Source organism: Tachypleus tridentatus, chromosome 4, assembly GCF_004210375.1.
Source record: "Tachypleus tridentatus isolate NWPU-2018 chromosome 4, ASM421037v1, whole genome shotgun sequence".
NCBI classification, from domain to species: domain Eukaryota; kingdom Metazoa; phylum Arthropoda; class Merostomata; order Xiphosura; family Limulidae; genus Tachypleus; species Tachypleus tridentatus.
This window is the reverse complement of record NC_134828.1, coordinates 28693652-28709154: the sequence shown is the minus strand read 5'-3', so window position 1 is coordinate 28709154 and position 15503 is coordinate 28693652. Positions and strand designations below refer to the sequence as shown.

Below are 15503 nucleotides of genomic sequence, written 5' to 3'. Positions count from 1 at the left end.
CCTAAGATGGTAGCCATCTCTGACTGGAAGTTGATAATTCAGAATGTTTTGTTATTATCAATTCCATTTCTACAAAGAGTTAAGCTTTAATTTTGTGTAATTTATAAAAATTCATACCTTTGCAGCTCTTTCCGGTGAATGCTGAAATATTACTGAAATCAACTGCATGTTGTTAGGGTTTGAGAATTGGACAGTTCATTATAGATAGCATGCTTCAACAATGTACTCAGGTTTTCAGTATGCTGGTTCAATAACTCCCTAGAGGAATATAGATTAAAGTTTTGGTTAAAATTCTCACCTGCCAGAATTAAAAATAATTAATAATATTTTATATTATGTATTCGTTATACCATGTTTATTGTTCTTTATATTTTTGATCAAAATCTAAAAGTTATAATTTTCCTTCAGTGAAAATATTTTTCCAACAGGTATACACCTCCTTTCAAATAAATAGCATTTTTTTTGTTCAGCTTTTTTTTTTTTTTTGCATGCCACAAGTCTTCAGCTCCCAATCAACTGGTTCCAATGTATCATGCATGTAAATTATCATGTGACAACTCTCCAACAAACGTGTGGGAGACACTCTTCTGATGCACGTGAATCCCTGTATTCAATTCTACTGAACTATAATTTTGAGCTTTGGCAGAAAACGAAAGCAGCAGTTTTCAATGGGAAGAAGGGTGGGAAGTGTGAGATGAAGTAACTACCGTCCAAAAATATATTTTCAGTACGCAAAAATTATAATTTCCAATACGATACCTTACCTCCTCTCACATAAATACCAATAATCCCACACTGAATAGGCAGAGAGAATTGCGCATCTTTTGAAAAAAAATCTGAACACCCTAAAAGAAAAGATCATTACAGCAGAGGATCATATATGGGAGACTGCACCACATATGTAAGAGGTACACTCTTTGCTCAGTGTGGAATGAGGTGTTGCAGACATTGGTAGAAAAAAATAAATGAACACATACCTACTAAAAAGTACAATGCTGGGATCCAAACCACTCTATAACAAATCTCAATCCCATTATACTGCAATGTGAGTGAAAGTAAAACTATGTGCCCCTAGATGTAGAATGGCAAGGGTATGAGGTGGGGAGTACACGTCAACTCAAGTGAATTCAAAACCCAGGATGCTGGGAACCTACATAAGTGTGGGGATACAGGAAAAGATCATACTAGCAGCAAGTCAACTATAATCCAAAACACAGCCATTTAGTGTGGATAGCAATGAGGGTCACAGCATCTACCCATTTAGTTCAGCAGACTGGAGGAAGTCTTGTAGCCCTGATCGAAGAAAAGGAAACATGATGATAGCAACGTGATAAATTGTTTGACCAATTCAGGAACCCAACATCCAGATGATCAATATAGTAAAGATGCCTCTGTAATGCATACTATCTTAATCAAAACTAACCTGACAGGAAATTCCCCCAGTGCAATAACATCTTTAGTGTAAGAAAATAACTGAGAGATAGTGTAAGAGAGAAAACTATATGAATCAGCAAGTACTACAGCCATGACCCACAACAAAGATGAAGAACAAGAGTGTAACTGAGTGAGAAAACAGACACATCTATAATACATATGTGAGGACTTGTGTTTACAAATACATAATGAAACCCACATTTCAACAGTGAATGTTATGACTATGGAAATTAGAAATGAGCAGTCAACATAGCCTGATGGTGTGGATTTGACTATTAGAAGAAAATCTGGTCAGGCACCACTTGCCACAGAATAGAATGCAGAGAGTAAAAAAAATAAAGATGAGGAAAGCTCATGAAAAAAGGTATACACACACACACACAAAAGAAACTTACCCAGTCTCACCAGAGTACGAAGAATGGTTACAGGCATAAGATGATAACCTGAAGATGAAGACATAGCAAACTGAATCAGATAGTGGAATATGAGAAAAAGTGTGGTAGTCCACAAACTTGATTTAAAAATTTCCTCCAAGGAATAATGGAGCTAAGAAACCAGGGAAATGGTAAGGTGCTTGATCTAATATGAAGACAACTGGAACAAATTATATGAAGAATACAATAGGAAGAATAAGCCAAGTAGTCAGAGTGAAAGGAGCAAAATCACAAACAGAGAATGTCTACCAAGAAATGAATATGTGGGAAGGAGCACCACAGTAAAAAGCCATGCAGACAACATAACAATGAAGAGCATGAGCAAGATGTAGTAGTCTATCTGGATCTAACCAAATAGGAAATGGAAGGAACAGATATCAGTGAGAAGAAGGAATTACCTTCCTGAGCCACTGAAGTTTTGGAAAAGAAAGATTGATTCAGATGAAGAAAAAATGTATATGGAAAGATACAGACTATACAAAACATCAATGGCAAATAAATCTGACCAATTGTGTTCACAGGATAATAAGAGAAGGAAATAAGTCTTGAGAGATAAGTGAAAAATTGAGCATGAGGACAGAGGTTCAAATGGAGCAGTGAAGAACCATATTAACATTCCAAACTGGGAGAACTACATGCCAAGGTGAACGACTAATCTGGAATGAAAGCAATAAAAAGGAGTGGGTAGGAGGTAAAAACTTTACAGTAGCTGCAAAAATAAAGGTGTGGTATAAAGCAGTCCAATAACTCATGATCAAGGAGATAGAATATCAATAATTAACCAGTCAACTACTGAAATTCATTATATTGGAAACAGTGAGTCAAGCAGGGAAAAACTCTTGACCAAAGGTCCAACTGCCGAAAATATATCACTAACATAACTAAGGTAAAGGAAAATGGAATAAGTTAAAAAGGAAATGACCTGCTGAGACAAACCAGATCTCTCCTTGTTACAGACCGATAAAAACCAGGCATGAAAACCAAGAACATAGAGGTTTACTTAGAAGTGGTAGAATAAGAGGATGAGAACAAATGGGCAGACTGGAGATAGAGCAGCCACAAGAGTCATGATTGTGCTAGCCAGTATGGAACAATCAGAAGGCATTCGCACCAAGTGGCATGGACGATCAAGATCAACCTATGAAAAAAATGGATGGGAGGATAAATATACATGTATTTGTTGGTCCAATCTTAACTGAATGCATAAACAGCAAAAATAAAGAGAATGAAGAACTGGAGACCAAAACAGGGGTAATCTGATATTGATGGATGTGGCAAACACATCCAGGTGAGGAGTACCCAACTGAAAACATAGCCACTGGAAAACAAGAGGATCAGGAGAGCACCTCTTCAGATAAACATTGTCAGGATGGGAAAGAGAAACCACAGCAAGATCTAATGCATTCAGAATATGACACACAATAATAAGAATACAAAGTGTGTGGGCCCAAAAAAGGAGATCCAAGGTCCAATCACGATGAGAATGAAAATGGGTACTGCCAAGATGATGGAGATGAAACACTACTACAAAATTGTCAGAATGATGATTCTGACCAGATGATTCCTGCAAAATGATCCAAGGCTTGATGTACAGCCAAAAGCTCCAAAATGTTGATATAGTATGATCTTTCAGTTAAAGGCCACCAACCTGAAGATTCAGGCTGATTGACCCACAACCCTAAAGGGAAGCATCAGTGAAGATATGCAAATCCAAACAAGAGGGAGGAACCAGGACACCTGCCCACGTGTAAGCCTTGTTCAACCACCAGTGTAAATTACCTACATAGGAAAAAGGAAGGGAAATAGGATCCACCAATGTATCTCATGCAAGATTCCAGTGGTTGTGCAGAGTCTACTGAAAAGATCTCATCTGTGCTCAACCCAAGCAGATAAGGGCTTTTATGAAATATCACATCCTCAAAAGTGACAGGGCTTTGTGTGGAGAACAGATTGCTCCATTGAACAAAGTCACAAAGAAGGTTGGGCCCAACTGATATTGGTGTTCAAAAATACCATTCAAATGGATAAGATATGGGCAGGTATAAGGAATGACTTCTTCAACTTGATTAAATAACCTATACAAATTGCTTCCAGAAGCAGCATATGAGTATAATGGGATGACTCCTGTTTGGAATGAGCTAATAGAAGCCAGCTGTCTACATAATGATGAAAGTACAACCCTTAAGCATTCAAATGTCAACCACCTGAATACAAAATGCATAAACTCTAATATCTAGGGAAAGAAGTAGAATCAAATACTGAGAAGTGAAGATATCCTGTAATAAAGAAGGACAGGGATAATATAAAATCAGGGAAATGAATAAAATATAACATACCTGAGAAATAATGTCTGAAAAAGTCATATTAAGCCTAGCTGATTCTACAGTACAGGAATAGGAAGACAAAGCAAAATCAGGTGGATAAAAAAGGCTATCAACCCAAACAGGTTTGGTACATTCAGGAGAAACAGAAGCAAGATTATTCATTATATGAGTCAATCTGCTTCTCCCAGTCTCATGACAGATGATAGCTGATAAGTCCAAAGACTAGTTATCCCCACCTGTAGCCTCTGTGTGTTAATAGAAGGTACTATTTTTGAATTGGTAACTTGAACTACAGAATTCATTGTATAAAAACAAAAATCAAACACAACTATTGATGAAGAGGAATAAAAAGAAAAACTGGAAAAACAAGTTATCTAAAAAGGTATTGATCCATTTTGGAATAATTACAAAAAAAAAACAAAGTTAAACAAATTTGAAGAGCTCTACAAAAATGTCTCAAAACAAGAAGTAATACTTTGGAAGAATCAAATAAGTTGAGTTACATGTGCCAAAAGATGGTGCCATGCTCTTATGGGTGGAGGGTTGTTGCACGTAAATCAAATGATTTTACGGGAAGTGAGAGCTCAAGGCTTATAACTTGCATAAAAAAGCTTTTTGCACATAAAGAGCAGCACTAAATGAGAACAGCTATTTTTAAATGGAGGTAATGTACTATACTGGAAGTTGTATCTAGTTGATTACAGCTATAGGTACCTTATACACTGCAGAAAATGGTTTATTACAGGCTTTGTCTTCATCCTAATTTTGATAAGATGTCCAATAACTTCCACATCATTCTGGTTGTGCTGGCTGCAGTTCATACAGACTGCAAGCAAAAGATCCTGAGCTGGTCTTGTCAGCTGTGATGTACAACACATACTTCACAATCAAACAATGGTACTTGGCAGTAAACAGTACATAAATCACAGTTAGAATAATGGTACTTGGCTGTACATGTAATGAATCATAAAGTCTGTAATTCACATACTAATTAACACTTGGTTAATAAGAATAGCATACTGGTATGGTATTTTAAGAATTGACTTTTGACTTAAATTGATGAATTTATAGCAAGAAAAAGATATGTAAACAATATACAGTGAAAAGATATGCAAAAATTATAATGTGAGAGATATATAGAAAATACAGTAAAAAGATATGTAAAAATTATAATGTGAGAGATATGTAGAAAATATACAGTGAAAAGATATGTAAAAATTATACAGTGGAGAAGATACATAAAAATCCATAATGTAAAAAACTATGTAAATCTACACCATAAAAGATGTGTAAAATTTATACCTGAAGAAATATGTAAAACTTATTAAAAAAAAAAGTTAATCCTAATCTGTGAAAATCTAAAAATCATACTCTGAAGATACTTAATATTTATACTGTAAAAAAATACGTAAAAACATATAACCAATAATTGAAAGAAATATGTAAAAATGATACTGTAAATTTTATGAGCTTTACTGCTATTCAATTATCTTTTGGAAGAATTAGCTTTGGTTAACCCTCTTGCCATATGTATCCTTTACTGCACATGACACAAGATTTTAGTATCTTACATTCTAAATTTTATTAAATTACATTTGATTGATGTTATACCAATTAGTATAGCATAAACTCTAAGCTAATAATCCATATTTTAATAGTGTATACAAGTTTTAAATTAATTTTATAATGCAATATTTAAAGAAGTCCTGAATTTCCTCCTGTACTGTGACTCGCATGAGACATTGTCTCTAGATATCTTCCCATCTATATTTTATTCACCACCCCTTGAAAATACATAAAATCAAACACAAATTACTCACTATAAACTTATCACTCCTCAGACAAGCCATAATTTTTATAGCCTTTAATTTTTGTCTGTTTACAAAGATATCAAATAGAAAATCAAACCTCTCCTGTCACATCATCTCTTTGAAGATTTATTAATAGTTCTCTCTTATGTTTAATCATATACTTCCTATAACCAATAAAAAGTCAAGGTTTTCATCTATCAAGTGATGTATTGTATTATGTTGTTTTCCAAATAGATAAGCATCAATTTTACTTACAATACAACTTTGATTCTCACAGGAATCACAATGACTAGCTTAGTTTAATTCATAATAGTTCTTGTTGCATAGTCAGAAAACTAGAAAAGTTGACTGTCAGAGGAAACTGCCTCTTATTTGCATGTTATTAGTCTATGTTGTTCGGTGCATTATTTAATTAAATAATCATTTATTATACTACTACCATTAGTATAAAAAAAAAGTAGGGTTAACTGTCATCAACACTTGATAGTAAGAAAATAATAAGGTAATAATACAGTAATAACAAATATACCATGAGGCACACGTGAGCAGCTCGTAGGTAGTGTAATTCAATAAATATATCATGAGGCACACGCGAGCAGCTCGTAGGTAGTGTAATTCAATAATGTAAATTAACTGTACATTTTCATAGTAATTTACAACTCATAATAGCATGAATAGTAGTTAGACAGGGTTAAGATACAATCAAAAGAGAAATAAAACAATACAGTTTAATTATAAAGAGATGTACACTGTTATGAGTTTAATGCTACTTATGACAAACAAATGTAGTTTCATACTTACATTTGAAGTCATTCTAGAAAGACTGTCAAGTTTTATAAATATGTACCACTATATCAAAAGTTAGTAGTATCAAATCTCTAAAGATTTTATACCAGTACAAAAAGGCCATGTGGTCAGTAAAACTGATCGAGTCCATATGGAGAGAGTTAAACAGCATGTAAATATAGTTCTGTACACTCTACAAGACCTGATATTATGATATAAATACAAATGGATTAAAAAAAACACTTTATAAGAAAGTACTATTCAATTATAATTTTGTTAAAATCAATTATCCTTGATTTTGCTATATTTTGTTTCTTACAATACTTCCTTAAGTCTATGCATATTTAAAACATACAAACATCAGTATTAAGAATGTTTGATTGAACAAAAGATTTATAAGGCTATTTTGATAAGCCTCATTTTTCATGTCAAAAGAAGAGGATATGAAAACCAGCCTTGGAACTACATTTCACTTTGATATTTTTTTGTTTAAGAGTAAAGGACAGCCATTGCAAAATATTAACTGTAACACTTGAAGTAAAAAAGGATGTACTCTACTTTTACACTTACACAACACTGCCTTTATCAGAGTTTACAACTACGTACAAGCAATATCACTGACACTACTAAATTAAACTATAATTCCAGCCTATATTCACATTATTAGTTTGTATCTTAAAACCCCCTCCCATATTAACAAAGAATCAAAACTTGTTTCCTTAGAGAAACAGTGAAACTAATTCAGTGACAGAATGTCTGTTACTCTGCCTGTAGTTGACACAAAATACCTAAGTATGACCATCTTCTCTTGCTAACAGATCACAATAATCAGGCAAAATTGCCAAAACAACTTTAACCCCTTTTGTTTCTTAACAAATCACTATATCTCAGTAATTTTCTTTGTAAAGTTATCATATGTTAGAGTTTTCTGAGCTAAAACCAAAAATATATAGAAACTTTATTAATGTTTTTAGTACTTACAAATAGCATCCAAGTAAACTCTAATTATGGACAAATAACTGACAAGCCCTAACACCTGTAGTTTTGTTTCTTCCCACATTGTTGTATGATGTGGAAAGAAAGAAATCAGAAATCTATTAAAGATATTTTAACAACAGTATCTTTTGTCTTGGCAAATAATTTTACTTTTGGTTTCTATAGGTTGCTTCCTATGACCAAAAGTTACTGGTTGAAAATATCATTAATGGTGAGGATACTCCCAACTGAGAAAACAATATATTCTAATTATCACACAATTATATTTAGAAGAGTACATTTCATTACTTATATTCAGTAGCTCCTACACAATTAGTTCTACAAATTTAGCTTCCTTCATAAGAGGTTATTTCATACACAGGTTGAAAATATTTGAAATTATTTAAAACATTTTTATTTCTGAGAAACACATTTCCTACTTTTGGATTCTGGAGCCACATCTCCAGCTTTGGAGCAACAAGTAATCTAACTTCACTGAGGCCACAAGTGGACACAAGTAGCAGAAGCATGTTGCGAGAAACATCAGTTGGCTGTCTCCTGGTCAGGTAGTCCCGTATTAAATCCAAGACAAAATGTTCAACTGACTCTTCACTATTAGAGAATCTAGTAAAAATAACAACACATAATTCTCAATGTTACAAATTCCAACATGCATGTCTAACTAAAAGAAATCCAGATGCTAACAGTGATTATCTAATATTAAACAACACTTGCATCCAAAAAAAAAAAGAAACATAAGGGAACTAACCTTGGAACTACAGCAGTAACATGCTAGCAAACTTACCTTGGAACTACAGCAGTAGCGTGCTAGCAAACGCGTGCCTTGGAACTACAGTAGTAATATTCTAGCAAACTTACCTTGGAACTACAGCAGTAACATGCTAGCAAACTTACCTTGGAACTACAGCAGTAGCGTGCTAGCAAACGTGCCTTGGAACTACAGTAGTAATATTCTAGCAAACTTACCTTGGAACTACAGCAGTAACATACTAGCAAACTTACCTTGGAACTACAGCAATGTTCTCCAAATTTTCTTGGCATTCCAGATGAAAACTAGATGAAGAAGCTTCATCATCTTCTGCACTGATTGTAGGTGGACTAGGACCTAAACCATAACACAGCTTACACATGTTTACTAGGACCTACACAATAATAACTTCACATACATAAGATAACTAGAACCTACAGAATAGTTTTACTTACATTGATTTCTAGGACCTACACAATAATAACTTCTCTTACAGAGACCTACCAGGACCTATAGAATAACTTCACATACACAGAATTACTAAAACCTTCAGACTTACTGAGACCTACACAATAATAGCATCACTAACAGAAACATTTTAGAACCTACACAATAGCTTTATTTACGTAGATTACTATGACCTATACAACAACTTTTTTTACATAGATTACTAGGACCTATACAACAACTTTATTTACGTAGATTACTAGGACCTATACAACAACTTTATTTACACAGATTACTAGGACCTATACAACAACTTTATTTACACAGATTACTTGGACCTATACAACAACTTTATTTACATATATTACTAGGATCTATACAACAACTTTATTTACACAGATTACTAGGACCAATACAATAGCTTTATTTACATAGATCACTAGGACCTACACAATAGCTTCACTATCATAGACTAACTATGTAAACTATCAAATTCCAAACAGTGTTAAGAGTACAACAAATAAAAGCAACAAAGTTAAAGTAAAAATTGAGTATTATTTTTCAAAACCATATTAAACAAGAAGTTCACAACAACCTTAAGTGTACAAGAAATAAAAGAAACACAGTTAAGTTGGAAACTAAGAACCATGTTCGAAATAATATTATGTGTACTATGTGTAAACTCAACAAAGTTTATGTAAAAATAATATTGTGTGTACTATCTGTAAACTCAACAAAGTTTATGTAAAAATAATATTATGTGTACTATGTGTAAACTCAACAAAGTTTATGTAAAAAGCCAAATTTTTAAACTTTAACAATTATTTGAATTACATGTTCAGATGAGGGGAATAAATTATTAACTATAATTTAAAGATATTTTGTGCTAATTAATAACTTATTTGCATATACATTAGAAACAACACACAATGATACTTGCATGCATCAGGTTTGAAAGTCAATTCAGGTGCCATCATGCTCTTGGGAGGAATTTTTGTCTTAAAAGCTGTTAAGATATTGTCAACAAATCCTTTACAATCCTCGAGGTCTACCCATACTCTTTCCCCAAGAGAATCTTCAACAAAAACCTATGTTAACATGTCAAGTTTCGATTAATCATCTAACTATTTCAACTTTCTCTTTACTTGAAAACAACACTCATCAAATTGAGATAAAAAAAATTAAAATACAATGCTGTGCAAAAATGTTAGGACAAAGTTAAAATTAAATTTCAGGCTATTTTCAAGGAATGATGGAAGGTAAATCATGGGTAAAACATCAAAACTGTATTACTCTTCATATTTAGTACAACACAAACTCAGTGGAAGTGCATGAGATCAGCAAACAGGTAATATTTTGTATATCCACCCATTTGCTCTAATAACTGCAGACAGTCTTTTCAGGTATTGTTACATGTTTAATGTCTGGAACTTTACTACAAATGTCTCTAATAAACTGCCATAAAGTTGCTTTAGAAGTAACTTTTGATTTGTCAAGTTTCTGATCTATCAAATCACAAACCTGCTCAATTGGATTGAAACTTGGGCTCAGTGGGGGCCATTGCATCATTTGAAGGACTCCAGCAGTTTTTTTCTTAGCTAAGTACTTTCTGCACAGGTTGGAATTGAGAGAGATCAGTATCCAGCAGTACTTGCACTGGTCCATTATTCAATCTATTTTGAAAATATCTCCCATTACCTTAGCTGAAAAACAGCTCCTCTAAACCATCACAATGCCTCTCCCATGCTTCAAGAAAGGTGCTATGCATTGTGGTGATTTTCTTTCACCTTTCTTCTGCCAAATATACAACTGACACCTTGAACCAATACTTCAAATTTGGAGTCACCCATCCATAACGCCATTTTCCAATCATCAACAATCTGTTTTTAGCAAATTTCAATCTCTGGACAATATTTGATGATCAAGGTAAAGGTTTTTTTAACTGCTACATGACCAAACATTCCCTTCTTGTTGAGTCTTCTTGATACTGTATATCTGGACACTTTTCTGTCATTTGGTACATGGTTGTTTATCTCGTGCTTGAGATCATACTGTCTTCTTTCTGTCTGAAAGCTGCATAAACAATATTTAACATCAAATTTAGGTGTTCTGTCTCTTCCTTTTGTATTTTCAAAATCACCAGTCTTGGTCTCACAATGTAGAATGTACTCGACAGTGTTTTGAGAACATTTTAAGTGTGCAGCAATTTATCAGACAGATCAACCAGCATCACAAAATGCTTTCACAGAAACTCTCCACTGTACTGGTAATTCTCTACTCTTTTTGGGCCACAGAATGAGAGTAAAACTCAAAATGTAATGTTATAGCAGAGTACTATTAAACTAATTTCTTCTAGCATATAGCAATATGTTGTCTTCTTATATCGTTAAGACATGCATGGGGTACCATGACAGTTATTTCTTACTCTAAATTTCATCATTATGTTCACACAAGCAGAACCCTTATGATGTACCCCTAGTACAGGTATATGGGAATTATAAAGAATTATAAGTATTCTCACCCTGACTCATTCAGCTGTCAACGGGATAAGTGAAGCATTACCATAGTGTTAAAATTTACATTCTGTAACAGTATGGAAGAATTAGTTACATAAAAAGGAAAGAATGACAAAACATTCTCTTGTTCTAACACTTATGCACATTACTGTAGATTATTAGTTACAATTTAGAATGTTAGAAAATATATTTCTTTCTTAAAAACCCATATTTATTTCCAAGTATCTTCTGTGTACTCAGAAAAAAAAATTTAAATGGGTAACTTTTGGGATCACATGGTTTAATCAAGGTAAAAATAGTTATACTTTGTGAGATGTAAGCAATCATATTAGGTGTATCTGCTAAGCTTGACTTGATGTTGATGATTGACTAGTTTTCATTTCAGTTGGTTAAAATGATGTAGTTGACCCATCAGCAACAGAAGGTTGTAACCAACACATTATAAAAAAACAGTTTTAACATTGTAAACTACATTTTTAATACATCGTCAAGTATAGACTTAAAATGTTTATTTTATATCGGTTTCCTAGTAAACCAAACCTACATTTCAGTTTGCTGGTTGATAACAACCTATATTTCAATGTTAACTGTACGATTAATTAAAACCTACATTTCAATGTTAACTGTACGAGTAATTAAAACCTACATTTCAATGTTAACTGTACGATTAATTAAAACCTACATTTCAATGTTAACTGTACGATTAATTAAAACTTACATTTCAATGTTAATTTATGATTAATTAAAACCAACATTTCAATGTTAACTGTACGATTAATTAAAACTTACATTTCAATGTTAATTTATGATTAATTAAAACCAACATTTCAATGTTAACTGTGCAATTAATTAAAACCTATATTTCAATGTTAACTGTATGATTAATTAAAACCTACATTTCAATGTTAACTGTACGATTAATTAAAACCTACATTTCTATATTAATTGTATGATTAATTTAAACCTACTTTTCCATGTTTACAGCAAGAATATACAAAAAATACTTTATAACCCTTTCATGACAGGTTCAATATAACATACACATGTTCATTTACACATTTGCACATGCTAATTATTTTCACTATAACTTACAATACATCATGTGTATCTTCACAAAATTTGGTAGATGTTTAGTAAAGATTACAAGTTACACAAAAAATCAGAATTTGTAATGAAATATTTTTACTAAAGATTTGTTTGTGAGAATAGTCTATTTCATTACTGGTCTGAGTGCAAAGTGATTTCATTTTATGATTAAGAAAACTATTCTTCTTGCATAATCTTTAAAACCTCCTAAATACATTTCAAACATTTGTTTTCAGCAATACTTTATATTTTATTTTCTATACTTTAACAATGTGGGGTCTGTCAACTGACCGACCTTGTAACCATCATAAAAAAAATAAGGAAATTAATATAAATTATGCTTTTTTCATACGAGAATGACTACATATAACATAAAAATACAAATGTTTCATCAAATTACCTTAAGTCTCATAATGCTATATGTTATATATATTTATTCGTTTTTATTATATTGATATTCCAGTCATGCTTAATGAACATTACATAACTTGCATTTCTGAGGTTTACCTACACTCATTTTATGTATCCAGTAATATAAAGCTGACCTTGAGTCTTCCCTGTCTTGGCTGTGTTTTAGTAGACTAGTATTTTGTAATATACAGTCACATTTTAATTATTATACACTACATATGTATATCGATCATTACTATTTGGAAATAAATTATTAAATTTTTTTTTTTTAAATAGAACAATAAATCCAGATATAGGGCAAGTAATTATCTCTTTCGCTACAACCTTTGAACTTGATTGCTGTTGAACATAGGTTGCTAAGACTTAAAATTTTGCACATGGAGAATATTAAACAAAATTTTATTTTAGGTTTTATATGTACAGGTTAATAACCAAAAAATCATAAGTAACTATTCTGATACCATAGAATTCCATTATAATTTATTGAGCTTAGTAACTAAGATGTATTTAGATTTTTAAAATATGAAACTTTGAGGAACCTAAAAACACAACCTACGTTTATGAAATCTTGGTTCAAAAGAATGTGGTAGCCTTTTCACAGATTAAAATGGCTGAGAAAAACACTAAGGGGACATTTCAAGCTGTTGACTGATTATTCACATCAGTAACAGAATATAAAGGATCGTTTCAAAAAATAGAAAGAGTTGAACATGGTCAGTGTGTTTGATTCAGTAAACGAGCCATATCTCACAAAAAATAAAAGGTACGAGGTTCTTATTTTATATTCTAGCTTGTCAATTAGCAATTTTAGTTTCTAATTTGTATAAAACTATACACTTAGTATTTTGACATTATAAACATCTAATTTTAAACAGTGCTGTCTTCAACATACCACACAACTCACTAAAATTTATATTTAGGTGTGTGTTCTTTTAACAATTAACTTTTAAATTAAGAAATCATATCATAAATAATATTAAAGTTTTGATTCAGCTGTGATTTGATTGTCTCATGGTATAAATCTCAGAAAAATACAACCAAATAAGTTTCATATTGTGTTGAAAAACATGGAGATAGTCACACCCATATGGCTGAGGACAGAACCACAGAACCAGCAAGCAACCAACAGGTAACAATTACTCATTACTTGAAACATTCTAGTAGCAATTTAATTTTACCCACCCTTTAAATTCTGCCATGCAAGTGGTGGAAAACTAAACCATTATGATGTTTCTTCTACAAGTGAAACTAAAAATCAGCACAAAATAGAGAAATCATTTTTCTTCAACTTCCAAACATTTTCCATGAACCAATGAATACACCATTAAATTAAAATTATCTAGATTTTTAAATTAATCCAATTCTTTTGTAACAATGAACTTGAACCATATTATTCAAAGTGCAAAAATCAATTTATAACTATTTAATTAACTTTATGTTAAAGTAAGTCCTACCTTAACAAACAGTTCTGGCCAACTCTCTTCATCATGATAAGCAGCTAGTAATATGTTCACAACCAGAACAGCCCACATATTGTTCCCCTTTGTTGTTTTGTAACTCACCGACACATCCCGTTTCAGTAAACTACAAAAAGCCTAAAACAAAACGATATACATCATGGAACAGAGAGTAATATCTTACAAGATAGAATAAAAATAGTCATTTTGTAAAACAAGATATTCTTAATTGGGTTGTGTAACAGTTATTCCAACTATTTACATGTTAAACCACATGTTTCAAATTAATAAAAGACTTCTCAGACTGTTGTGTATCAAGATAATGAAGTTATTAAAACTTTATTACTAATCTCCTTTGCATGTGCCTCAACTAACGCTATATTAAAATGAATAAATAAATAAACCTTTACAACTATTACATTAGAGATTCAAATAACTTAAACTTATGCTAGCTCAAAGGTATAAAACAATATTTAAATTACTTCTGTAAATTCTGATTTTTTACCCACGGATTCAAAACAACAATTTTCAAATTTAATCCACTACTATCAAACACAGATTTGGAATTGGATGTGTAGACAAACAAACAAGGATCACCGATTATTAACCACATTAACCCATCATGCACATGGTTATTCTACTGGATTAACACTGTACTGGAGAAGAAATATTGTCTGTAGTTCTAAATTTACTAGGTATATACAAAAAATGTAGCAAGCTGTTAGTAAAAAGTACAAGTCTGTTATGCATAAAAAAAAACACCAGGAGAGCTGCAGAAGTTTGTACTCTAAACTCCTCTGTGAACTAACAAAATTAGTCTGACTCTGACAGATAGTGTGATATGGTATTCATGTGAAGAAATACAGATACTTTTGTCCATCATAAAGTTTGTATATTGTACTTGCATAAAACTCAGAACTTCTAAAATGAATACCTATGTTTTTCTTCCGTATTCTTGGATAATGTGATATTTGCTATCCACTACCACAAACTTTTTTTATTAAGTCAGTAATGTGAAGTAAAACAAACATTTGATAATCCTGACAAACTACA

At 32.1% G+C, this 15503-nt stretch overlaps 1 protein-coding gene across 1 annotated transcript in view; it reads right to left on the bottom strand.

Annotated features, from left to right (window-relative positions):
* Positions 1-15503, bottom strand: part of LOC143248089 (integrator complex subunit 1-like) — a 67074-nt gene that overhangs the window by 44614 nt on the left and 6957 nt on the right. Inside the window, 7 exon segments of the mRNA XM_076496525.1 lie at positions 118-182; positions 185-258; positions 4907-5052; positions 8205-8388; positions 8788-8890; positions 9921-10068; positions 14448-14588. Of these exon segments, the coding sequence (XP_076352640.1) occupies positions 118-182; positions 185-258; positions 4907-5052; positions 8205-8388; positions 8788-8890; positions 9921-10068; positions 14448-14588 (861 nt within the window).